Genomic DNA, 25,646 nt, shown 5'->3' on the forward strand with positions numbered 1-25,646 from the left:
CCTCCATCGGTTTACTACAGATTTATTACAGGCTACTACTCACCAGGCATTGCACCAACGCTGGAGTTAGGCAGTGCTGGGGCTCACAGCTGTCTTTCTGTGAGAGGGGTGGACAGTTGAGGATTTCCACCCATCCCAAGGGTGGGACACGCATGGCTAACAGGCAGCTCATCACCCATACATCTGCCATTCTGATGCTTCTTCCGTCCCTCAGTCCCCCCCACAGTCAGCCAAAGCTTTGAGTTTTGGAGGCCTCACATTTGCATTTCTGGCTCAGAGACTGGAGCTGGCCCTCTCCAGACAGCTGGGGTTCTGCAGTCCATTGACGCTGCTGCTGGGATAGTCCAGATCAGGCTACAATGACAGTGGCTGGGCTGGGGGCCTGACGTGACAGCAGGAGGAGCGCTGCTGGGCAGAAAGGTGGCTGAAGCTGAGTGAGAAGTCTCTTGCACTACATCCCAGCCATTGAACAGTTCTTGAAAGTTACAAAACCCTTTTACTCTTGTCTCTTCTTGTGATCCACAAGGTAGCCATTATCCCCATAAACGATGGGAGGCAGAGGCTCAGAAGGGGCAGTGTTAGGTCCATCTGCTCACTGTCTGCACCTCATGGCCTCCTGGGGACAGCAGAGCTAGAGGGTAGCACTGGCCCACTCAAAGGGTAGAAGGTTGTCCCTGGGTCTTGCTCACTGAGCTTGTGATGCAGAGTGTAATTCCTGCCATGGTGAGCACCATGCCTGCAAATGTTCCTGGGATAATGGGTAGAAAGCCAGGGTCTCTAAGCCCAGCCATGCCAGTAGGAGCTGGCGCAGGGCTGGGGGAAGGTCCTCTCCCACCACCCATGGGAGATGGCTCTGGGAGAACTAAAGCAGGAGTGTCGAGGCCCAAGTAGCTGCTCCCCATACCTACAGTGGCTGACTTACGTTTTCCACCAATGTCTTCTCCAAGGACCTTCCCGACAATCAGTGTGAAGATAATGGACAGAGAATTACTAATGGGCACAGCTAGGGTCAGATCTGAGTGACCAGATAGAAAAAAGAATCAGAGATGCAAAAAAATAACTTTCTAAGCACAAAACACTTTCATTTCATCATCAAGACACTTTTTAAATAAAAAGGTATTGTGTGATCCCATTTTCCAGATGAAGTCACAGTCAAGCTCAGGATTCAAACCCAGGCTTCCTGACTCCAAACTCAGTGCCCCCTCAGGATTCCAGCATGAAGACCTGGACTACAAGGTCTGGAACCACCCTGGTTTGCTGATAAGGACAGATCTTCGCATTCAAAGAGAGCTCCTGGGATCTCAAGAACATCTAGGCAGACAGGCACCCAAAGCCCAAAGGATGCAGTGGAATCACTGCACTAATACCAGACACAGCCACCACTTACTACGCACACATTATGTGCTAGGTGCTTGAGTACGTATCTTCTTTAAACCTTCACAACAACACTGCAAGAAGAGCACTATCATCATGTTGCATAGATAAAGGAAACAAAGGCTCAAAGAAGTCACATAAATAGAGGCAAATTGAGGATTTAAACCAAGGTCTGTCAGACTCTAAAGCTGTGCCCTTACTGATCTAATGGATATGAACAAACCAAAACAGCAAATGAAGCACATTTTGTTTCTGTTTCCATAAGGCTTGGGCCTAAAGGTTAAAGGAGAAGAAACAATATCAGAGGTAGGAGGCCAGGCTTCTGTTCAGGGCAGGCCTCACAGGGTTGGACCCTAAATAGAGGTCACCATAGCCCAGGATCTGTTCCTTAGTTTTGAAGATCCAAGGGACTGACTCTCAGTAAATGAACTTGGAAAAGAATAATGCAGTAAACAGCATTGTTAATTCAAACTGTATTACACTTAAATTTTGTAGACTTAAAATTTGCTAAGAGGGTTGATTTCATGTTAAGTGTTCTTACCACACACCTACCAAAACAAAACAAAAAATGGATAAATTGGAAGTGGAGTTACTTGTTTACAACAAGACTGGCTGAGGACTCCTGAGCACGTTCTTGCCCAGCACTGCCAGGCCTCACCTGCTTCAGGCAGAGGAGGAAAAAAAAAATTATTATTTTTTTTTGCAAGAGAGACAGACAGAGACAGAGAGAGAAACAGGAAGGGAGAGAGATGAGAAGCATCAACTGGTAATGGAGTCACTTTAGTTGTTCATTGCTTCTCATATGTGCCTTGACCAGGGAGTTTAAGCCCAGCTAGTGACCGCTTGTTCAAGCCAGTGACCTTGGGCTCAAACCAGTGACCCTGGACTTTAGGCCAGCGACTTCTGAGCTCAAGCCAGTGACTGTGGGATCAATCGATGATCCTAAGATCAAGCTGGCGACCTCGCAACTTGAGCTGGTGAGCCGGTGCTCAAGCTGGCAACCTCCGGGTTTCAAACCTGGGACTTCAGTGTCCCAGGTCGATGCTCTATCCACTGCACCACCACCAGTCAGGCTCTTTTTTTTTAAGAATCAAACAAGTTTTAAAAAATGTATTTAGTGATTTTTTTGGGGGGGAGAAACATCAATTTGTTGTTCCACTTATTTATGCATTCATTGGTTGATTCCTGTTTGTGCCCTGACCAGGGATCAAACCTGCAACCACGGCGTATCAGGACAACGCTCCAACCAACTGAGTTACCAGGCCAGGGCAGGAAATATCAGTATTGTTCCTCATCCCGTCAAGGCCCCACCACAGCTGGCATTACTCATCCAAGAAACTGACACAGTTCCTACCGACAGAGAGCTGTTTCTTTTAAGCTTACACACCTTCCACTGAATGCCATGTTTGCTAAAGACTGGTCTGCAATAGTAGATGGGAGGGAAGCGACATGGTCAATGGAAGAGCAAGGGCATTGGAGTGAGGTAGACATCAGTTTCCCTATGTAATATTGGTTAAATCAAACTGTCTTCTTTTTTCTGACAGAGAGAGTGACAGACAGACACAGACAGGAAGGGTTAGAAATGAGAAGTATCAATTCTTCACTGTGTCACTTTAGTTGTTCATTGATTGCTTTCTCATATGTGCCTTGATGGGGGAGGGGAGGGCTACAGCAGAGCGAGTGGCCACTTGCTCAAGCCAGTGACCTTGGGCTTCAAGCCAGCAACCTTTGGGCTCAAGCCAGCAACCTTTGGGCTCAAGCCAGCAACCATAGGGGTCATATCTATGATTCCACATTCAAGCCAGCAACCCTGCACTCGAGCTGGTGAGCCTGCATTCAAGCCAATGAGCCCATGCTCAAGCCACAGACCTTGGGGTTTAGAACCTGGATCCTCTGTGTCCCAGTCTGACGCTCTATCCACTGCGTCACCATCTGGTCAGGCAAATTGTCTCTTTTTTTTTTTTTTTTTGTATTTTTCTGAAGCCAGAAACGGGGAGAGACAGTCAGACAGACTCCCGCATGTGCCCAACCGGGATCCACCCGGCATGCCCACCAGGGGCGACGCTCTGCCCACCAGGGGGCGATGCTCTGCCCCTCCGGGGCGTCGCTCTGCCGCGACCAGAGCCACTCTAGCGCCTGGGGCAGAGGCCAAGGAGCCATCCCCAGCGCCCGGGCCATCTTTGCTCCAATGGAGCCTCGGTTGCGGGAGGGGAAGAGAGAGACAGAGAGGAAGGGGGGGGTGGAGAAGCAAATGGGCGCCTCTCCTATGTGCCCTGGCCGGGAATCGAACCCGGGTCCCCCGCACGCCAGGCCGACGCTCTACCGCTGAGCCAACCGGCCAGGGCCTCTTTTTTTTTTTAAATGTTATTTATTGATTGATTTTTAGAGACAGAGGAAGCGAGGGAGATGGAGAGAGAGGGACAAGGAGAGAGAGGGAGAGAGAGGAAGAGGGAGGAAGAAAGAGAGAGGAGTGGGAGAAACATCATCTGTTGTTCCACTTCTTTTTTTTTTTTTTTTTATTCTGAAGTTGGAAACAGGGAGGCAGTCAGACAGACTCCCGCATGCGCCCGACCGGGATCCACCCGGCATGCCCACCAGGGGGCGTCGCTCTGTTGCAACCAGAGTCATTCTAGTGCCTGAGGCAGAGGCCATGGAGCCATCCTCAGCGCCTGGGGCCAACTTTGCTCCAATAGAGCCTTGGCTGTGGGAGGAGAAGAGAGAGACAGAGAGGAAGGAGAGGGGGAGGGGTGGAGAAGCAGATGGGCACTTCTCCTGTGTGCCCTGGCCGGAAATCGAACCCGGGACTCCTGCACGCAGGCCAACGCTCCACCACTGAGCCAACTGGCCAGGGCCTTTGTTGTTCCACTTATTTATGTATTCATTCATTGATTCTTGTATGTCTCCTGACCAGAAATCGAACCTGCAACCTTGATGTATAGGGATGACACTCTAACCAACTGGGCTACCCAGCCAGGGCTCAAATTTTCTTTCAAATGAAGCAGTATAAGAAGCCCAAAATGTAAAACAGATGAAAGTACAGTGACTCTAGCTGAAGCTGATGTGGCAGGTCTGGAGGTTAGCCTATGCCCTCACCCTGCCATTGTTTCTGAAGTGTTCCCCAAAGTGATCTGGGGCCCAAATTCCCCTCAAGCCCCTGGGGGGGCCTGGGTGAGACTCCACAGGAGGTGAAACGACAGCAGGGGGACTTCTCATAGCAAAGTTCAAAAACATAAACTTTAGGTAATATATGGTTTCAAATCCTTCTACACTGACATGCTATATAGGACTTAAGACAGATGAAAGAAGTTACAAAATGAACCTTCCTTTTTTTCTCTGCTGCTGTACAAAACTTCCAGGCTTCAAACCAACCCTAGTACCTGGCAGTATACTCATAACCAGCCACTGTGCCCGTATAGCTCAGAGAAGAGTGTGCAAAGACAGCAACAGCCTGACCAGGTGGTGGCGCAGTGGATAGAGCGTCGGACTGGGATGCGGAAGGACCCAGGTTCGAGACCCCAAGGTCGCCAGCTTGAGCGCGGGCTCATCTGGCTTGAGCAAAGAGCTCACCAGCTTGGACCCAAGGTCGCTGGCTCCAGCAGGGGGTTACTCGGTCTGCTGAAGGCCCACGGTCAAGGCACATGTGAGAAAGCAATCAATGAACAACTAAGAAGTCGCAACGCGCAACGAGAAACTGATGATGCTTCTCATCTCTCTCCGTTCCTATCTGTCTGTCCCTGTCTATCTCTGCATCTGTAAAAAAAAAAAAAAAAAAAGACAGCAACAGAGACAGTGGGCTCTCCTTCACTCATGGAAACAAGGTGCTGCAGGCACCCCTCCCACAGTGATTCAGAAATGCCCTCTGCCACTAAGCACACAGTTCTAAGCCAGAAACCCACCTGTTGATGCCAAGGTGAGGTAGTAGAGAAGGGAGCCACACTGGTTGAGGAAAAAGGGTATCAGGTACTGGAAAGAAGAAATCTGCAGTCAGTGTGATTGCTTGACTGAGCAGCACTGCCTTCTTTGAGCCTCTAAATATGCCTTTCCTTGGAGGGAGGAATAGCTATAAGGACCCAGGGAGCACTAAGCCCTCTGAAAAGGATTCTTCCCAGGCAGAGGGAAACTTACTGACTGAACTCTATGCCTTTGTCCTGAATGCCCTCTCCCTCAGCCCTTCTAGTTCCCATCCTCCCCATCTTGCAAGTCCCTGAATGCCAATGTCACTCCCTCCAAGGAGCCACTCCAAGTCCCCTAGCTCCAGCTTCCCTCCCCTGAGCTCACACAGCACTTTATCTGTATCTCTCATCGCCCTAGCCTTGAGAAGCGGTTGTGCCTGTCTTGTCTTTCCCACAGACCTAGACAGGCAGCATTGGGGTCAGAAGTAATTCTCCAAGTCCTTTCTTATCTCCCCTCCCCAGGGACAATCTGAACCCCAAGCCCTCACTCTGGAGAGGTCTGTGGAGTCACCGTAATAAAATATTAAATAGCAGCCATAGCTTGAACAGTAATTATGTACTAGGCCCAATGCTAAGTGCTTTATGGGCTTCACTTCATTTCATCTTCACAACTGCCATGTAAAGTGGTTACCATTATTATTCCCATCTTACAAATAATAAGACTTAGGCTCAAGGAAGACAAATGACTCATCCAAGAGCTTCTAGTCAGTGGTGGGGTGCAAATTCTGACCCAGACTGTTTTGACTCCAGAGACCAGACAGATTCTTAGCAGCTATCCCAAAGAGGTCATTCAGAGACGCACCTCAATGTTCAGGAAGAGGGTCTTCATCTCCTGCAGCAACTGCCAGACCCAGGTCCGCTCATGAACCTGCTGCAGGCGGGAGGAAGCCCGTTTCAGCAGCGGCTGGGTACCACCCCACAAAGCGGCCACGAGCACCAGAGCCAGCGCCTGCCCTGGATGAAGATGCGAGTGACTCTCTCCCCGCCACCAAACAGCCGCTCCCCAAGCCCCACCAGCCTCCGGCTTCCCATCCCCAGCTACCACCCCTACAGCCCTCCTTCGCTCTCCGATGTCCCGGGTGCGACTGGCGGGTATGACAGACACCGGAAGACCGGGAAGATGGATCCAGAAACCCGGGGTTTGGTAGCAGAGGTCTGATTTAGGTAATGGAGTGGGAGTAGGAAATGAACACTAGGGTAAGGAGCTCGGGTGGGTATGAGAAGCCCACGGAGGGGACTAGCTGCCTACAAACCGAGGGACGCCGCCATGGGAACGCCTCTCCCTTCCACTTCCGGGCACGAAGGGGCGGAGACCCACAACCCGGAAGTGGCCCCAAAGCCTTTTCCGGCCCTACTCACGTTGCTTCTTTCCTGGCGTCTGCGCAGGGATGGTGAGTTCCACAGAGTTGGAGGTGTTGCTGTCGGGGTCCGGGGCCGAGACGAGGGCCTATTTCAGGCGCTGACACTCCCGTCCTGTCCCCACAGAAGCCGATCCTGCTTCAGGGCCATGAGCGGTCCATTACGCAGATTAAGTACAACCGCGAGGGAGACCTCCTCTTCACCGTGGCCAAGGACCCTGTGAGCGACGCCGGGAGGGCGGGCCTGCGGGACTTTCCGGAGGGGGCCCGGGAGGGAGCGAGTTCATTTTGCCAGGGAGATGGGTGGACAGGCTGGTTTTGTCGCTAGCGGGGACCCAAAGAGCGCCCTATTCTAAGAAGTGGGGAATGACCAATCCGGGGGTAGGTGGGCGAGAACATTCTACCGGGAAAGGTTGGAAAGAACCCAATTGTTGGTAGAAGAGAGTAGCTGGGAAGAATGAATGCAGGTGACCATTGTGGAATGGGGACAGGACGGGGGTCAGTTCGTTCAGGGTACCTGGAGAAGACCGTTCTGGGGAAGAACAGAACTGTTCTACCAGGAAAGGAAAACAGGCCATTTCTAGAGGGGAAAGCTGATCCTTGGGCAGCGAAGGAGGGACACAGAGGACTTAATGAAGGTGTCCTTGGTCTTATTTTAGTCAGTCCTGGGGCCCAGCCTGCCACTCACTGAATGCAAACAGTCCCTCACACTGCTGCCTTTTGAGGTACCTCCCGACTAACAGTAGGGGCTCTGAAGCCAAACACACCTGATTTGAATCCTGACTCCTGCATCCACCAGCAATGTGACTTTGAACATGTCATTTAACTTTTCTAACTTTGTTTCCCTTTTTATAAAATATAGATGCTAGTAGTACCTTCCTCATGAGGTTGTCTTTGGGATTAGATGAGGTAAAGAGCATGGCACAGTCTGGCCTGTGGTGATGCAGTGGATAAAGCGTCCTGGAATGCTGAGGTTGCTGGTTGGAACCCCCCAGCCTGCCAGGCCAAGGCGAGAAGCAACTACTAATATGAGTTGATTTTAGAGGGTGGAGGAGAGAGAGAAAGGGGGAGAGGAGTGGGAAGCATCAACTATCAACTCTTGCCTGACCAGGCGGTGGCGCAGTGGATAAAGCGTCGGACTGAGATGCCGAGGACCCAGGTTCGAGACCCTGAGGTTGCCAGCTTGAGCGTGGGCTCATCTGGTTTGAGCAAAAGCTCACCAGCTTGGGGCCCAAGCTGGGGGTTCCTCGGTCTGCTGAAGGCCCACGGTCAAGGCACATATGAGAAAGCAATCAATGAACAACTAAGGGGTCGCAATGTGCAACGAAAAACTAATGATTGATGCTTCTCATCTCTCCGTTCCTGTCTGTCTGTCCCTGTCTATTCCTCTGACTCTCTCTCTGTCTCTGTAAAAACAAACAAACAAACAAACAAAAAACTATCAACTCTTCGCTGTTTCTTTTTTTTTTTATAGGGACAGAGAGAGAGAGTCAGAGAAAGGGATAGATAGCGACAGACAGACAGGAACGGAGAGATGAGAAGCATCAATCATCAGTTTTTCGTTGCAACACCTTAGTTGTTCATTGATTGCTTTCTCATATGTGCCTTGACCGCGGGCCTTCAGCAGACTGAGTAATCCCTTGCTTGAGCCAGCGACCTTGGGTCCAAGCTGGTGAGCTTTTTTTTTTTTTGCTCAAGCCAGATGAGCCTGTTCATGCTGGTGACCTCAGAGTCTTGAACCTGGGACCTCCGCATCCCAGTCCGACACTCTATCCACTGTGCCATCACCTGGTCAGGCTCTTAGCTGCTTCTTGTATGTGCCATGACCAGGCAAGCCAGGGGTTTCCAACCTGTGGCCTCAGCATTCCAGGTCGACGCCCCATACACTATACCACCACAGGTCAGGCTGTAAAATCTTACCAAAAAAAAAAAAAAAAGCGTAGCACAGAACATGATGCTATGAGTGCCTCATTAATGATAGTCACTTATACTTTAAATTCCTTAGACATCATTTTGTTGAAATAGCCTCACAGGTATCCTTTGAAGAAAGTATTATTTTCCTGATGAGAAAACTGAAGTTCAGAGGAAAGAAGCCCTGTGTTTGAGATAATACAGTGAGATAGTGGCAGAACAGGGATTGAAACCCGGCTTCCCTACTACCAGCAGCTCCCACTTGGACAGAATACCAAAGCTCCTGTTTTTCTGGACTTGCATTCAGCTTGACCTTTTCTTTTCCTGGGGGTTTAGACATATGGGAGAGGGCTGGAACAGAGGCAAATAGAGAAGTTTTTATCAGCCTCCTGACTCCCCTGCCACTTAACCTGCAGGAAGGAGAAGAATCCAAGAGTTGATCTTTTTGCCAGCAGTTTGCTGTGTCCCAAGAGATGAGCAGGAAAGGGCAGACTCTGACCTGGCTAGAGGCTGCTGAGGGGTTCTGGGGCAAAATATGAAGCCATTGCTCAGCCTGGGTGTGTACCATCCTGTCACATTGTCTTTGACTCCTCCAGATTGTCAATGTGTGGTACTCTGTGAATGGTGAGAGGCTGGGCACCTACATGGGCCATACTGGAGCTGTGTGGTGTGTAGACGCTGACTGTATCCTTGCCTTTGCTTTGAGTTTATGTTCCTAGGATAGGCCTGCAACAGAGAGGCTGTTGACTTGGAGCTGAGAATTTGGGGTGCTATTGTGGATCTAGAGAGTAATACCTACCTCCTACTCCCTGGTCTGTTCACTGTGGGGAGAACAATTAGGACAAATTCCGTTTCTGGTTGAGGAGGTTAGAATGAGGTAAGAGGAAGAAGGGCTCTCTGGGGCTGAACAGGGAGGTGATTCAGTTGGGTTTGGTGAACTTGGTCATGTTTCTTAACACACTCTTCAGGGGACACTAAGCATGTCCTCACTGGCTCAGCTGACAACAGCTGTCGTCTCTGGGACTGTGAAACAGGTAAGCCTGGTTCATTCACTTTTTTTTGGTCATTCACTTTAACAAACAGTGAGGACCTATAGTATACTGTTTAGCTTTTTTTATTATTATTACTCATTTTCAGAGAGAGAGGAGAAAGAGAGAGATAGAAACAGGGGAGGAGCAGGAAGGATCAGCTTTCACATGTGCCTTGACTAGGCAAGCCCAGGGTTTTTTTTGTTTGTTTGTTTGTTTTTTGTATTTTTTCTGAAGTTGGAAACGGGGAGGCAGTCAGACAGACTCCCGCATGCGCCCGACCGGGATCCACCTGGCATGCCCACCAGGGGGCGATGCTCTGCCCATCTGGGGCATTGCTCTGTTGCAACCAGAGGCCATTCTAGCGCCTGAGGGCGGAGGCCACAGAGCCATCCTCAGCGCCGGGCCAACTTTGCTCCAGTGGAGCCTTGGCTGCAGCAGGGGAAGAGAGAGACAGAGAGGAAGGAGAGGGGGAGGGGTGGAGAAGCAGATGAGCGCTTCTCCTGTGTGCCCTGGCCGGGAATCGAACCCAGGACTCCTGCACGCCAGGCCGACACTCTACCACTGAGCCATCTGGCCAGGGCTAAGCCCAGGGTTTTGAACTGGCAACCTCAGCATTCCAGGTTGACGCTGTATCCACTGCGCCACCACAGGTCAGGCCTATAGCATACTATTTAAACAAACAGGTTCTGAGGAAATATGTATAAATCCAGAGATGGTTCCTAGTCTAGGAAGCAAGAGACAGATGAGAAAATAAAGAACAGAGACTGAAAAGGAGGCACTACAGTAAGATACAAGTCATGTTAGAGGACACATAGAGCACTGTGGAAGGCCAGAGGGGGCCTCTGGCTGCCGGGAATGGGATGGGAGCAGCCCAGGGAGATTTCCCAAGGTAAGTGTCATAGAGCAGGGCCTTAAAGGATGAGAAAGAGGTCATTACTTTGGCACATGCAGGAATGAAAGCATGGCAAGTGTCATGTCCAAGTCATCTGATCTGGCAAGAGTTTCTGCTTCTTGGGGAATGAAATACATAGTGCAGCAGATTAGGCAGTTGCTGGGACCAGAACAGGCAGTACTAAGCTTAGAAGCTTGGCTTTGTTCTGTAAGATTGGCACACTGCGGAGGTCGCTGAGCAAGGAAGAGTGGTAGTCTGTGTTCAGTTTTAGCAAGCTTGCCTAGAGGTGGAGAGCACTGGAAGAACTGAGACTAAAAACGGGATCCTGATATGCTGCTCAGTTTAGTATCATAAATATTTACAGGGCATCCAATTCTATGCCAGGGCTGTGCTGGGCACTGGGGACATCCAGAGAAATCAGAGCAGGTCTTTGCTGTGGAGGAGCACATTCTTAGGAAACAGATGTCCTGCACTCTACTATGAGGGGTGCCACATTAGCAGGATGTCTGAAGAGAGACTGGGGAAGAAGTTCACAGACTTGAGCCAAAGCATAGCAGTGAGGAAGAGGAGGGTGGTGGGTTGGAACCACTAGAACAGGAAAAACAGTGAGATGTAATGATTGGCAGGTGTAGACTCTTCCCTACTATGGCAATGAGCAAGGAGTGGCCCAGACTTTGTCTGTCCCCAGGGAAGCAGCTGGCCCTACTCAAGACCAATTCAGCCGTCCGGACCTGTGGCTTTGACTTTGGGGGCAACATCATCATGTTCTCCACGGACAAGCAAATGGGCTACCAGTGCTTTGTGAGCTTCTTTGACCTGCGGGATCCGAGTCAGATTGGTAAGGGCTGGGCCTAGGGGTGGGGTTGAGGTGAAAGGTGTAACTCCAAAGCCAAGGCCCTGACATCTGCCGCCCCACACAGACAACAACGAGCCCTACATGAAGATCCCTTGCAATGACTCCAAGATCACCAGTGCTGTTTGGGGACCTCTAGGGGAATGCATCATTGCAGGCCATGAGAGTGGAGAGCTCAACCAGTATAGCGCCAAGGTAAGGGGCTTGGTGGGACCTGAGCTCACCACAATGATTTTCTACAAGGCAGGATTGTGCAGTGGTTAAGAGCAAGAGCTGGACTTAAATACAGACTTTACCACTTTCTAGCTGTGTGATGTTGGGTAAGTTACATAACTTTCCTGAGCCTGTTTATCTGCAAAATGTCTCAAGGATCTAATAATATTAGGTGTTTTTGTTTTGTTTTGTTTTTACAGAGACAGAGGGATAGACAGGAACGGAGAGAGATGAGAAGCATCAATCATCAGTCTTTTGTTGTGGCACCTTAGTTGTTCATTGATTGCTTTCTCATATGTGTCTTTTTTTTTTTTCTTTACAGAGACAGAGAGAGAGAGGGATAGACAGGGACAGACAGACAGGAACGGAGAGATGAGAAGCATCAATCATCAGTTTTTTGTTGTGGCACCTTAGTTGTTCATTGATTGCTTTCTCATATGTGTCTTTTTTTTTTTTTCTTTACAGAGACAGAGAGAGAGAGGGATAGACAGGGACAGACAGACAGGAACGGAGAGATGAGAAGCATCAATCATCAGTTTTTTGTTGTGGCACCTTAGTTGTTCATTGATTGCTTTCTCATATGTGTCTTTTTTTTTTTTTTCTTTACAGAGACAGAGTTAGAGAGAGGGATAGATCGGGACAGACAGACAGGAACAGAGAAATGAGAAGCATCAATCATTAGTTTTTTGTTGCGCGTTGCAACACCTTAGTTGTTCATTGATTGCTTTCTCATATGTGCCTTGATGGGGGGGCCTTCAGCAGACCGAGTAACCCCTTGCTCGAGCCAGCGACCTTGGGTCCAAGCTAGTGAGCTTTTGCTCAAACCAGATGAGCCTGCGCTCAAGCTGGCGACCTCAGAGTCTCGAACCTGGGTCCTCTGCATCCCAGTTCGACGCTCTATCCATTGCGCCACTGCCTGGTCAGGCAATATTAGGTGTTTGAAAAACCTGTCACAGAATTCTCAGGCTCTGTTAATAATGATCACAATGAATTCTTTTCCTGCTGTCACTGAGTTCCAGGGCCCTGCCCCAAGGGGAGACAGACTGGCAAAAGCTAGCACATGCAGGCAGGGAAATGATTATTGATGAGTCAGATTGTGAGTTGTGCCACCATAGATGTCTCAGTCAAGGTCAGAGTACCCTGTGTCACAGAGGAGGTGGCATGGACATTAAGCCATAGAGAAGAAATGGAGCTTCACACAGGAAGAAAAGTACGTTCTACTGGCAAAAGGAGCAGGCACACATAGGCAGAGTTGAGGGAGTGTGTGGGTTCTTTTTTTTTTTTTTTTTTACAAGGACAGAGTCAGAGAGAGAGAGATAGGCAGGAACGGAGAGAGATGAGAAGCATCAATCATCAGTTTTTCGTTGCGACACCTTAGTTGTTCATTGATTGCTTTCTCATATGTGCCTTGACTGCGGGCCTTCAGCAGACTGAGTAACCCCTTGCTCCAGCAGTGACCTTGCATCCAAGCTGGTGAGCTTTTGCTCAAACCAGATGAGTCCGTGCTCAAGCTGGCGACCTCAGGGTCCAGAACATGGGTCCTTCTGCGTCCCTGTCCAATGCTCTATCCACTGCACCACTGCCTGGTCAGGCAGTGTGGGGTTCTTTTTTTTTTTTTTTTTTGTATTTCTCTGAAGTTGGAAACGGGGAGGCAGCCAGACAGACTCCCTTATGCGCCCAACTGGGATCCACCCGGCACGCCCACCAGAGGCGATGCTCCGCCCATCTTGGGGCTTGCTCTGCCGCAATCAGAGCCATTCCAGCCCCCGAGGCAGAGGCCACAGAGCCATCTGCAGTGCCCGGGCAAAGGCTGCTCCAATGGAGCCTTGGCTGCGGGAGGGGAAGAGAGAGACAGAGAGGAAGGAGAGGGGGAGGGGGTGGAGAAGCAGATGGGCGCTTCTCCTGTGTGCCCTGGCTGGGAATCGAACCCGGGACTCCCGCACGCCAGGCCGACGCTCTACCACTGAGCCAGCCGGCCAGGGCCAGTGTGTGGGTTCTTGAGACTTGTTTGGAGGTTCTAGCAGGGGAGCGCAGCTACTCGTATACCCTTGACCGAAGAACGGTCCTCTCCTCTAGCGGGGAAGGTCGTCCTCTTCGACCGAGCATGCAGCTTCGGGAGGGATGCACATGGAGCGGTGAGGGAGGAAGGGGACACCCGCCTAGCCAGCCACATCAGCCGAATCAACCCTGGCGATCAATGGGGTGACAGATGTCGCAGCCAGATCGCCCTCACATCCAGTGTGTGGGTTCTTTATGAAATAGTCTTGTATTATTGGAATGTGGCATTGGGAAGGTGGACAGGGACTAGATTTTTTGAGTGTCAGGAGTTAAGGAGTGATTTTCCTGTAGGCAAAAGGGAATCTTGAAATTATTATTGATGATCAGATCCTCTTTAGAAAGCTTTTGCAAGCTACAGTTTGGAGAACGGACCTGAACTAGGCAATGGAATAGCCATGGGGATATGGAGTACTTAATGCTCAAGAGATATTTAAGGGTGACTGATGAGGATGAAATGAGTATGGGAAGAAAAGATAAAGTCTAGGCTGTCTGATATTTCTGATTCGGGTACTTGCATTCCTGAGGAATGTCAGAATGTAATACCAATACAATAAAGGTTAGTCAGTCTCTCAGCAAGCACTGACCATGGCCCACTAGGCACCAGGTTTACCTGCAGGAAGGGAACAGGAACTGAAGTCAAAGGCATAAATGGCCTGACCAAGTTGTAGTGCAGTGGATAGAGCAAGGGTCCCCAAACTTTTTACACAGGGGGCCAGTTCACTGTCCCTCAGACCATTGGAGGGCTGGACTATAAAGAAAAAACTATGAATAAATCCCTATGCACACTGCACATATCTTATTTTAAAGTAAAAAAACAAAACAAAACGGGAACAAATACAATATTTAAAATAAAGACCAAGTAAATTTAAATCAACAAACTGACCAGTATTTCATTAGGAACTAGGCTCCTCTCACTGACCACCAATGAAAGAGGTGCCCCTTCCGGAAGTGCGGCGGGGGCCAGATAGATGGCCTCAGGGGGCCGCATGTGGCCCGCGGGCCGTAGTTTGGGGACCCCTGGGATAGAGCATCAGACTGGGACATGGAGGACCCAGGTTTGAAACCCCGAGGTCACCAGCTTGAGCCCAAGGTTGCTGAGCAAGGAGTCACTCAGTCTGCTGTAGCCCCCTGGTCAAGGCACATATGAGAAAGAAATCAATGAATAACTAAGGTGCCACAACGAAGAATTGATGCTTCTCATCTATCTCCTCTCTTCCTTCCTGTTTTGTCCCTATCTGTCCCTCTCCCTGTCACCAAAACAAACAAACAAACAAACAAACAAAAAACATAAATTATGCTTGGTGCTAGCAAATAGTGGTGCTGATCTGTGCCCCCACGTAGGTCAGCCGACAAAGCTGATGCGTGTTCCCAAAATATAGGAGCCAGATACATCCCTACCATATGAACAGATTGATGGAGGAGACAAAAATACATTCTTCCTTCAGAATAGGTAAAAATGGTAAAGGAAAAGGAAATGTGGTTTTTCTTTTGTATTTTTCTGAAGTCAGAAGCTGGGAGGCAGTCAGACAGACTCCTACAAGCGCCCTGACCAGGATTCACCTGGCATGTCCACCAGGGGGCGATGCTCTGCCCCTCTGGGGTGATGCTCCCTTGCTGCCAGTGCCATTCTAGCACCTGAGGCAGAGGCCACAGAGCCATCCTCAGTTGGCCCAGGCCAGCTTTGCTCCAATGGAGCCTAGGCTGCAGGAGGGGGAGAGACAGAGAGGAAGGAGAGGGTGAAGGGTGGAGAAGCAGATGGACACTTCGCTTCTTCTGTGTGCCGACTGGGAATTGAACCCAGGACTTCCACACGCCAGGCTGACGCTCTACCGCTGAGCCAACCAGCTAGGGCAGAAATGAATGTTTTTTGAGACTATGTTTTGTGTGAGGCATGGTGCTCAAAGCCTTCCAGTCTAACAGACATTTACAGGACCTGGGCCAGGTACCTGCTACAACAAAGTCAAATAAGCCACAATCCCAGTATCTTTTTTTTTTTTTTAATTTTTTTTACAGAGACAGAGTGAGTCAGAGAGAGGGATAGGCAGGGACAGACAGGAACGGAGAGAGATGAGAAGCATCAATCATTAGTTTTTCATTGCGCGTTGCAACATCTTAGTTGTTCATTGATTGCTTTCTCATATGTGCCTTGACCACGGGCCTTCAGCAGACCGAGTAGCCCCTTGCTGGAGCCAGCGACCTTGGGTCCAAGCTGGTGGGCTCTTGCTCAAACCAGATGAGCCCGCGCTCAAGCTGGCGACCTCGGGGTTTCGAACCTGGGTCCTCAGCATCCCAGTCCGACGCTCTATCCACTGCGCCACTGCCTGGTAATGCCAGTCCCAGTATCTTTATGGTGACCCTGGGTGGCTTTTAGCAATCTTGCTTTCTAGATAGAGAAATTGAGACACAGAGAGGTACTTTTAAGGACAGACTCAACTCTGCTCATGCTACACAGTCTAGCAGTTTGTGGGAAAGGAAAGCACATGAAATGGCCCTTTGAGAAAATCTTAAGAAAATGTAGGCATGCAGCAATCCTCGTGTGCGCCAGACCCTAGCGGAGAAGAGGGATAAGCTGGGGCTGTCTGCCTCTTACTGTATATACACTGCTCACAAAAATTAGGGGATATTTTATAGCTGCATATTTTAAAATATCCCCTAATAATGTGTGTGTGTGTATAATTTTTATTTTTTGTGACGGAGACAGAGAGAGGGACAGATAGGGACACACAGACAGGAAGGAGAGAGATGAGAAGCATCAATTCTTCGTTGCGCTCCTTAGTTGTCTGTTGATTGATTTCTCATATGTTCCTTGACTGGGGGGCTACAGCAGACTGAGTGACCCTTTCTCAAGCCAGCAACCTTGGGCTCAAGCTGGTGAGCCTTGCTCAAAGCCAATGAGCCCGCGCTCAAGCTGACGAGCTCAGGGTCTTGAACCTGGGTCCTCCGCATCCCAGTCCAGTGCTCTATCCACTGCGCCACTGCCTGGTCAGGCAGCAGTATATATAATCTCCCAAGTCATACCACCTCTTTGAACTTTAATGTCGTTTTTTTTAAGATTTTATTTATTGATGGGGGGGGCAGGAAGCATCAACTCATAGTAGTTGCTTCTCGTATGTGGCTTAACCAGGCAAGCCCAGGGTTTCAAACCAGTGACCTCAGCATTCCACCTCTCCAGATGCTTTACCCAGTATATCACCACAGGTCAGGCCTTAGTGTCTTTCTTTTAAATTGTCCGTTAAAGTACCCTTCTTCATAGGATCATTGTGAGGATTAAATGAAGTGAGGTGTTGTTAAGTGCTTATTAGCAGAATGCTTGGCAGTTAGTGGCTATACAATAAATATTTGTTGAAAAAAGGAATAAATAGCCCTGGCCGGTTGGCTCAGTGGTAGAGCATCGACCTGGCATGCAGGACTCCCAGGTTCGATTCCCGGCCAGGGCACACAGGAGAAGCACCCATCTGCTTCTCCACCCCCTCCCCCTCTCCTTCCTCTCTGTCTCTCTCTTCCCCTGCCGCAGCCAAGGCTCCATTGGAGCAAAGTTGGCCTGGGTGCTGAGGATGGCTCTGTGGCCTCTGCCTCGGGTGCTAGAATGGCCCTGGTTGCAACAGAGCAACGCCCCAGATGGGCAGAGCATCGCCCCCTGGTGGGCATGCCGGGTAGATCTCGGTCGGGCGCATGCGGGAGTCTAACTGCCTCCCTGTTTCCAACTTCAGAAAAATACAAAAAAAAAGAAAAAAGGAATAAATAGAAACTATTTTAGCATTATAATGTAATGATTAATAGGTCCATAGGTTTGTCACCATAAGCATGTGTTTTCCTTGATGGACTAGCAGCATTTATGAAACTTGTGCACATGGGCCAAGTTAAGATGTAGGCTTGGGCTTGGGAGAGGGAGTAAGTGTTAATTCAGGGGATACTTAGGCGGTCCCAACCGAGACTTCCCATTCCCTTGATGGAACAGGAAGCAGTGTTGAATCCTGGCTGAGTAATGGGGCTAGTGGGATTGGGGCTGCTCAGAGTCTCAGTCTCCTTCCTTCCCTAGTCTGGAGAGGTGTTGGTGAATGTTAAGGAGCACTCCCGGCAGATCAATGACATCCAGTTATCCAGGGACATGACCATGTTTGTCACTGCGTCCAAGGACAACACAGCCAAGGTGAGCCTGGGCAAGGGGTCGGGCAGGGCTGCTCCAATCCTCCTGCACAGCTCTCAGCTTGCCTGACTGCCTCCAAGAAGGCTCCTTTTACAGATTCCCTCCACCTTCTCTCTCCAGCTCTTTGACTCCACAACCCTTGAACATCAGAAGACTTTCCGGACAGAACGTCCTGTCAACTCAGCTGCCCTCTCTCCTAACTACGACCATGTAAGAGAATCCCACCTAGGCTCCCTACTAAAGCCTCAGAATGCTTCCGGGATCTAGATGTTTGTCTAGCAGTTAAGGAAGAACTCTGGGTGGAAATAATGTCAGGCAGAGAGGAGATTCCCAGAGCATCAACAAGGCTGAACAATTGAGAAGCCCCAAGGAATGGGGTAGGGGGTGGCTAAAGTATCTCTTTGCCCCTGCCTTAGTCCCCTCCCGGTCTGGGGGTTGGGGGGAATGAAAATGGGCTTGCCTGTCCTTTGGCCTTGTCTAGAGTTCTTCTCCCCTTCAGGTGGTGCTGGGCGGTGGTCAGGAAGCCATGGATGTAACCACCACCTCCACCAGGATTGGCAAGTTTGAGGCCAGGTAAAGGGGAAGGGGCTCTTCTATGCTGAAATCTCATGGAGTATCTTTCATAATGGACACAAACCATTTAAGGAGACTTCCCTATTTCATTAGTTGCCAGAAAGTACAGCCAGATTTTATGGCCCTCCTGTGACAAGTGTGTAATATACCAGTTTAGAGCATGAACTCTTTTTGTTTTGTTTTTAAATTTTATTTATTGATTTTACAGAGAGGGAAGCAAGAAGTATGAACTCATAGCCTGACCTGTGGTGGCGCAGTGGATAAAGCGTCAACCTGGAAATGCTGAGGTCGCTGGTTCAAAACCCTGGGCTTGCCTGGTCAAGGCACATATGGGAGTTGATGCTTCCAGCTCCTCCCCCCTTCTCTCTCTCTGTCTTTCCTCTCTCTGTCTCTCTCTCTCCCTCTCTCTCTCCTCTCTAAAAAAAAAAATGAATAAATAAAATAAAATAAAAAATAAAAAAGAATACCTATAAAAAAAGAAGTATGAACTCATAGTTGCTTCACTTTAGTTGTACATTGATTGCTTGTCATATGTGCCTTGACCAGGCAAGCCTAGGGTTTCAAACCAGCAACCTCAGTGTTCCAGGTTGATGCTTATCCACTGTGTCACCACAGGTCAGGCTAAGAGCATGAACTCTTGCCCTGGCCAGTGGCACTGTGAACAGAGCATTCTTCTGGAGCACTGAAGTCGCTGGTTTGTGCCTGGGGTCTCTGCTTGTGGTCTCAGGCTTGATCCCAGGGTTGCTGATCCCAAGGGCACTGGTTTGATCCCGAGCTCTCCAGTTCAAGACCTGGTCAGGGCACATACAAGAAGCAATCAGTGGTGCAACTAAGTGGAATGAGTTGATGCTTCTCCATCTCCCTCTGTCTTTTCCTCCTTCTCTCTCTCTCTCAACAAAAAAGAGCCTGACCTGTGGATAAGGCCTTGACCTAGAATACCGAGGTCACTGGTCAAAACCCTGCGCTTATCTGGTCAAGGCACATACAAGAAGCAACTACTGCCAAGTTGATGCTTCCTGCTCCCCCCAACCCCCTTCTCTCTCCTCTCTAAAGTCAATCAATTTTTTAAAATCTTATTTATTTATTTATTTTACAGAGATAGAGAGAGGGATAGATAGAGACAGACAGACGGGAACGGAGAGAGTTGAGAAGCATCAATCATCAGTTTTTTGTTGCGATACCTCAGTTGTTCATTGATTGCTTTCTCATATGTGCCTTGACCACGGGCCTTCAGCAGACCGAGTAACCCCTTGCTCGAGCCAGCGACCTTGGGCCCAAGCTGGTGAGCTTTGCTCAAGCCAGATGAGCCCGCGCTCAAGCTGGCGTCCTCGGGGTCTCGAACCTGGGTCTTCCGCATCCCAGTCCGACGCTCTATCCACTGCGACACCGCCTGGTCAGGCAAAAAAAAAATCTTAAAAAAAGCATGAGCTCTCGGGCTTACTCTGATGCCCTAAACACATCATTGTTTTTCTGTGCCTAGTTATCCTTCGCTGTATAATGGGGACAGTGATAATATGCTTAGCTCATAAAACTGTGCAGATTAAATAAATGAGTTAATACTTCTTAAGCTCTTAGAACCCTGCCCGGCATGTAGTAAGGAAGTGTTAGCTATGTATACAGGCAGACATTTGGGCCTGATCTTCCCCTAACTTAATGTTGTTCACATTCATTTCCTTTACCCCAGCTTCCTCATGGTTTGTATTGGGGAGTGGTACCTCCAAAGCTTTTTGGAAGGAGATGGAGAGTAAATTAACTGTCCTCCTCACCACCCTTTTTTCTCAAGGTTCTTCCATTTGGCCTTTGAAGAAGAGTTTGGAAGAGTCAAGGGTCACTTCGGACCTATCAACAGTGTTGCCTTCCATCCTGATGGCAAGAGGTAGGGCCCAGTGAAGGGAGCTGAGCTCGCCCAGGTCTGGTCCCTGCCTCACGGGCCCACCCCGTGCCCCTTCCCCATGCCTCTTCCCCAGGCCTGCCTCCCCCAGAGCAGGCATCTGAATGGTCCGTGGCTATCTCTTTCCAGCTACAGCAGTGGCGGAGAAGATGGTTATGTCCGCATCCACTACTTCGACCCACAGTACTTTGAATTTGAATTTGAGGCTTAAGAAGCTGGATCTCCATACTGGCAAGGGAAAAGTTTCCAGGCCCAGGCTCACGTAAAGTTTTTGACTCTGAAAAATAATAAATTAGTTTGAAAATAATTGGTTCCTGGTCAGATATTTTGTGGGGTCTGTTTAATCATTTTTCTTTTCAATGTGAACCCCAGTGAACTGATAAGTAGTCACGGATACCTTTATTATTTGTACCTCCCTACACTTTGGACACTTTGAACCTAGAACTTCAGTATAATGGACTAGGCTGGTTGGAGGCAACCTCATCCAAGGTCCAAGCATGCTGAGTGGCCTGGAGAGGTCTCAGGAACATCTCAGCCACTTCACAAGGCCAGCACTTAGGGCTGGGGCTCAGAGGCTGACACTGTTGCCTGACAGCCTTTTGTCTTCTCATCTGTCACTATTTGCCATATCTTCTCCCATGCTACCTCTGAACACTCAGGTAGACGGGTCCAGCATAGAGGACAGGTAAGAAAGTTAAGAGAGGATAACTTCCTGAAGGGAAATGGAGTGGGTCACCTTGCTACAGTCATAGGCTCTGGGGCTCTACAGAGGTCCAGATGGCTAAAGGATTGAGCATGTAGAGTGGGTTCTGGCGGTTTTTTTGTTTTGACTAGTTGAGCCCAGGCCACAAGTTCTGATTTCCCACAGTGAAGAGAGGGAGTGAGTTTCCAGACTCAGCTATGTGCTCAGGGATTCTTAGGGTGATAGCCCTGGGGCAGTAATAACCTCTTCTTTTTCCTGCAAACATTGGTGCCTGTCAAATCCTATACTGGGTGCTAAAATAAAGTGGAACAAGACAAGGTCCTAGTTCTCAAGGAGTTCTGCTTAACTTTGCCTGAAAGTGTCAGGGGTTAATTAGGAATATGCCATTTGGGCTGGGTCTTTCAGCAGAACTTCACCAGGTATACAAAAACATGGAAATACTTAGGAGGGGGAACTGCATGGACAAAAGCGAGAATGTGGAAAAGGACCCAATGTGAATGTGGACAAGTCAGGAATAGTGAAAAGAATTTTTTTTAAGTTTATTTTATTTTTTTCGTTGCGACACCTTAGTTGTTCATTGATTGCTTTCTCATATGTGCCTTTGACCATGGGGCTACAGCAGACCGAGTAACCCCGTGCTTGAGCCAGCGACCTTGGGTCTAAGCTGGTGAGCTTTTGCTCAAACCAGATGAGCTCACACTCAAGCTGGCGACCTCGGGGTCTCGAACCTGGGTCCTCTGCATCTCAGTCCCGTGCTCTATCCACTGCGCCACTGCCTGGTCAGGCAGGACTAGTGAATTTTAATTGACTTTTTTTAGAGGAAGGGAGAGAAAGAAACATCAATTTGTTCTACTTATTTATGTATTCATTGATTGATTCTTGTATGTACCCTGAACCCTGCAACCTTGGTGCATCAGGACAATGCTCTAACCGATTGAGCTTCCTGGCCAGAGCCTATTTATTGATTTTTTTAGAGAGAGGAAGGAGGGGGAAAGAGAAACATTGACCTGTTGTTCCACTCATTTATACATTCATTGGATTTCTTTTTTTTAATGTATTGATTTTAGGAAGGGAGAAAGAAAGACTGATTTGCCATTCCATGCATCTGAAATTTATTGGTTGATTCCCTGTGCCTTGACCCGGGACCAAACCCACAACCTTGGCATATCTGGACGATGCTAACCAACTGAGCTACCTACCCAGGGCAGGAAATCTTTTTTCAAAATTACTTTTTTATCTAAAAATTTCATTTAAAAATTTTTTAAATTGCAAAGCCCTGGCTGGATAACTTGGTTAGTGTCGTCCAATATGCCAAGGTTGTGGGTTTGATTCCCTAGTCAGTGCACATACACAAATCAACCAATGAATGTATATAAGTAGAACAACAAATCAATGTCTCTGTCTCTTTGTCTCTTTCTCTCTCCCCCCTCCTTTCTTCTCTAAAATCAATAAAAATATTTTCAAATTAAAGTGGACATGTTAATTTCAGGTGTATAATGTAGTGATTAGACTTTATTATATAACTTACATAGTAATCACCCCATAAGTCTAGTACCCATCTGACACTATACATAGTTATTACAATATTATTGACCGTTTTCCCTATGCTATATTTCACATCCCATTTTTAAAAACCTTCAGTAGCTCCTCACTACCTTAAGATTTTAGCTCTGGCCCCCATCACCTCTTGAGCCCCACCTCTCTCACCAGTCACACACTACTCTCCCACTGTACTGCAGTGTTTGCAGTTTCCCAGACAGGGCAAATGACCAGGCTCCTGCCTATACACCTGCAGTGCATCCACATGGAATGTCATTCTACCACCCTCTGGGTAACTCCCCTCCTTTTTCCAGTCTCAGCTAAAGCATCTTACTCTCAGGAACTTTCTCTGGACTACCTATATTAAGATAGAACCTGACCAGGCGGTGGCGCAGTGGATAAAGCGTTGGACTGGGATGCGGATGACCCAGGTTCAAGATCCTGAGATCACCAGCTTGAGCGAGGGCTCATCTGGTTTGAGCAAAAGCTCACCAGCTTAGACCCAAGGTCGTCGCTGGCTCGAGCAAGGGGTTACTCGGTCTGCTGAAGGCCCGCGGTCAAGGCACATATGAGAAAGCAATCACTGAACTAAGATGTCGCAAGGAAAAACTGATGATTGATGCTTCTCATCTCTCTCCGTTCCTGTCTGTCTGTCCCTGTCTATCCCTCTCTCTGTCTCTCTGTCTCTGTAAAAAAAAAAAAAAAAAAAAAAAAAAGATAGAGGCGGTTACTCTGTGCTGCTACTTATCACACTGAACTCTTAACTGCCTGTATACTGCTGATCTCGCGGCCATGTCTAGACTAGCCACCATCTCAGCCTTTGCACTCAATGTTGGTTGAATAAATGAATAAACAGAGTTTTGTATCCCGGGTAGGGGAGCAGTGCACCCCCCTCAAAGCACAAAAACTCCCTCAGGACCTCCTCTTAGTACTATCATCATCTGGAGACAGAGGGAATAGATAGAGCTGGGCAGGTACAGTCCTCAGGGCAGGGAGCTGGAACCAACAAGGTGTGTGTGTGTGAGAGAGAGAGAGAGTGTGTGTGTGTGTATGTGTTGGGGGGGTCAACGAAGACAGTTTTCAGTTTAATGTCAAGAGGTCTTTCCAGCAGAGTTGGGGCACCCAGAGAGTCATGAGCTCTATCAGTGGGAGTATGCATGTGGTGATGCCCACCTGGTGAAATGGCTACCAAAAAAGGCCTAAAAGTCTTCAAGTTCTTGTAAGACACCCCTTTCGGCTCTATACCCCCCATGCCACCCCTCCTATTCATGGAGAGTCCTGCAGGAGAGCCGGGGAAGCCCCCTTACCTTACCTGTCCCGGGGCGGTGCAGTCTTCTCCAGCCGGAGTAGGTGGCCTTGGATTCGTCGGCCGCCAGGCAAGCGGGCCTGTTTGGCGTTCTGGGCCGAGTGCATATCCACGACGAATCCCTGGGCCACAGGGCGAGCCCCAGCCAGCACAGCCGCAGCAGCTCCTCCGCTCAGCGCTGCTTCCGGAGCCGGTCAGGGGCAGGCTGGGACGTAGCAGCACCTGCAGACAGGGACTCACCTCCTGAAGCGGTACCCACCATCTCTGGGTCAGGGACTTCGCTCCAAGAGCTCCTGGGCGGGTCTACACCCTGGAGCGGGTCAGCGCCGGCAGGAGCGGGATGGGGCGCAGGGGCCTTACGAGCTGAACTCACAAGCCTCGGACCCGGGTCCGGGTTGCTTGTGGCAGGATGGGGAGGGACCATGGGCGGGTGCTGGGCTGACAAAGAAGGGACAAGCCGTCAGAGTCAGGGACCGGCCAGAAGGCGGGGCCAGGGAGTTTACACTTCGAAACCCGGGAGAGGCGCGGGGCGGGTGCCTGGGAAGGCAGGATTCGGCGAGCCGGCGGGTGACCCGGCGCGGCTAGAAAGGGCGGCAGTGGGACAGCAGTGGGACAGCGAATTGGCCCGGCCAGTTGAGAAAAGGGCCCGGTAGCTTCGCGGTTGCCTTTAGCGGCCGAGACTGGGGAGGAGTGAGACTCATGGTTCTGCGGGGAGCGTGGTGGCAGCTGAGCACAGGGAAGCGGCCTCCTTGACAGAAGCGGACGCTGCGCTCCAGGGCATCGTCATGCACAGCGCGAGGCAACCGGGGCGCAAGCTTCAGGCCTCGGTCGCCTCGCTCAGCTGCCCCGCGTCGGTCTGCGGCACAGGCAGGGGCGAAGGCCAGGTCTGGAGTACCCAGTGAGCGTCACGTCCCGCGCTCCTCCCAGGCCGCCTCGACCGCGCCCCCCTCGCGAGCTCCTCTCTTGGAAGTAGCATTCGGGCGGGTGGAAGTGCCAGGCGTCACCCAATCTCAAGCCCTTGGGACGGTAGAAGAACGGATAGGGGACGATGACTGATTCCAAGGGGGACAGTGCCTTGGGAAGGAAGTCAGGGGATCTAGGAAAGATGGAATCATCTCATCTGCACCTTTCCAGCTCCTCGGTTCCGCAGCTCCCACCTCTTCAAGTACTTCAGACCACCTCGCATTCCCTAGCCATTAGCCGTGCCCCACGATAACGCTGGCTGCTGAAGACTCTTGCTCAGTAGCCCCTGTTTACGGGCTTGGGGTAGCTTAAGGGCTTCGATGGAGTGGGCTATGTCCCGCGTCGTTTCCACGCCATGTTCAGTGTAGCACGCGCAGGTCCTTACAGCACAGCCTGGTGCCCGAGTCACTCGCGGCCCTGGAGATGGACAGGTTTGGGCTTAGTGTACCTCGCCCCCCATAAGGGGAGGAGAAATCAGTTTTATAGGATTGGACATAATGCACCAGCTCCAACTGTGCTTGTCCTTTCCCCTCATCTCGCGGAGCCGCGACGTTCCCAACTCTGGGGCTGCCCCCGCCACGCTCACCGCCTCTCGATGGAGTCGACTCTATGCCACAGCAGCAGCCACAGGTCCGTAGTCGCCTGCCGCCCTGGAGACCGCAGCAGGTGGTGGCCTTTGATGCATAGCGTGCCGCGTAGTCTGGGTGCCGCCAGGCCCCACAAGAGCTCGGCTTGGGCCAGGCCCATACGGATCAACTCCAAGGACGCCATTCCTCCAGTGACAAGCCTGGGACTCGGCAAAAAAGACTGACCCCAGGAGGGGCAAGCGCGAACTTGGAAAGGGACAGAAACTGGCTGGGCAGCTGGCGACGTAGGCAGGA

General features: G+C 50.0%; 2 protein-coding genes and 1 pseudogene across 4 annotated transcripts; 1 reads left to right on the top strand and 2 right to left on the bottom strand.

Annotated features, from left to right (window-relative positions):
* Positions 1-6: 6 nt before the first annotated feature.
* On the bottom strand, positions 7-6,631 carry TMEM234 (transmembrane protein 234). 3 transcript variants are annotated; one of them, XM_066375753.1, is made up of 6 exons: positions 6,581-6,631; positions 6,130-6,281; positions 5,271-5,337; positions 923-1,015; positions 690-748; positions 7-328 (listed from the first exon to the last, which is right to left on the bottom strand). In XM_066375753.1, exons 1-6 carry the CDS (start codon positions 6,594-6,596, stop codon positions 227-229), a joined length of 489 nt encoding a protein of 162 aa, XP_066231850.1. In that variant the 5' UTR covers positions 6,597-6,631; the 3' UTR covers positions 7-226. The 3 variants fall into 3 exon arrangements, with proteins under 3 accessions (XP_066231850.1, XP_066231849.1, XP_066231848.1); XM_066375752.1 differs by lacking the exon at positions 690-748 and having other exon boundaries at positions 7-405; XM_066375751.1 differs by having other exon boundaries at positions 7-748.
* On the top strand, positions 6,498-20,561 carry EIF3I (eukaryotic translation initiation factor 3 subunit I). Its single transcript, XM_066375744.1, is given in 12 exon segments — positions 6,498-6,687; positions 6,690-6,718; positions 6,813-6,905; positions 9,193-9,280; positions 9,565-9,630; positions 11,208-11,357; positions 11,440-11,567; positions 17,683-17,793; positions 17,911-18,000; positions 18,290-18,363; positions 20,147-20,239; positions 20,384-20,561. Coding segments are annotated over 12 exon segments (1,179 nt in total). The 5' UTR covers positions 6,498-6,512; the 3' UTR covers positions 20,466-20,561.
* On the bottom strand, positions 18,846-25,646 carry LOC136399906 (myotubularin-related protein 9-like; annotated as a pseudogene).

Source organism: Saccopteryx leptura, chromosome 3, assembly GCF_036850995.1.
Source record: "Saccopteryx leptura isolate mSacLep1 chromosome 3, mSacLep1_pri_phased_curated, whole genome shotgun sequence".
Taxonomy (NCBI): domain Eukaryota; kingdom Metazoa; phylum Chordata; class Mammalia; order Chiroptera; family Emballonuridae; genus Saccopteryx; species Saccopteryx leptura.

Excerpts from the sequence above, each read along its gene's own strand:
- TMEM234 (XM_066375753.1), bottom strand. Across the intron at positions 5,338-6,129 it reads CCCTCTTCCTGAACATTGAG|TACCTGATACCCTTTTTCCT; the intron begins GTGCGTCTCTGA and ends TCTTCTTTCCAG. Across the intron at positions 329-689 it reads CACTCTGCATCACAAGCTCA|CGTCAATGGACTGCAGAACC; the intron begins GTGAGCAAGACC and ends TCCCAGCAGCAG.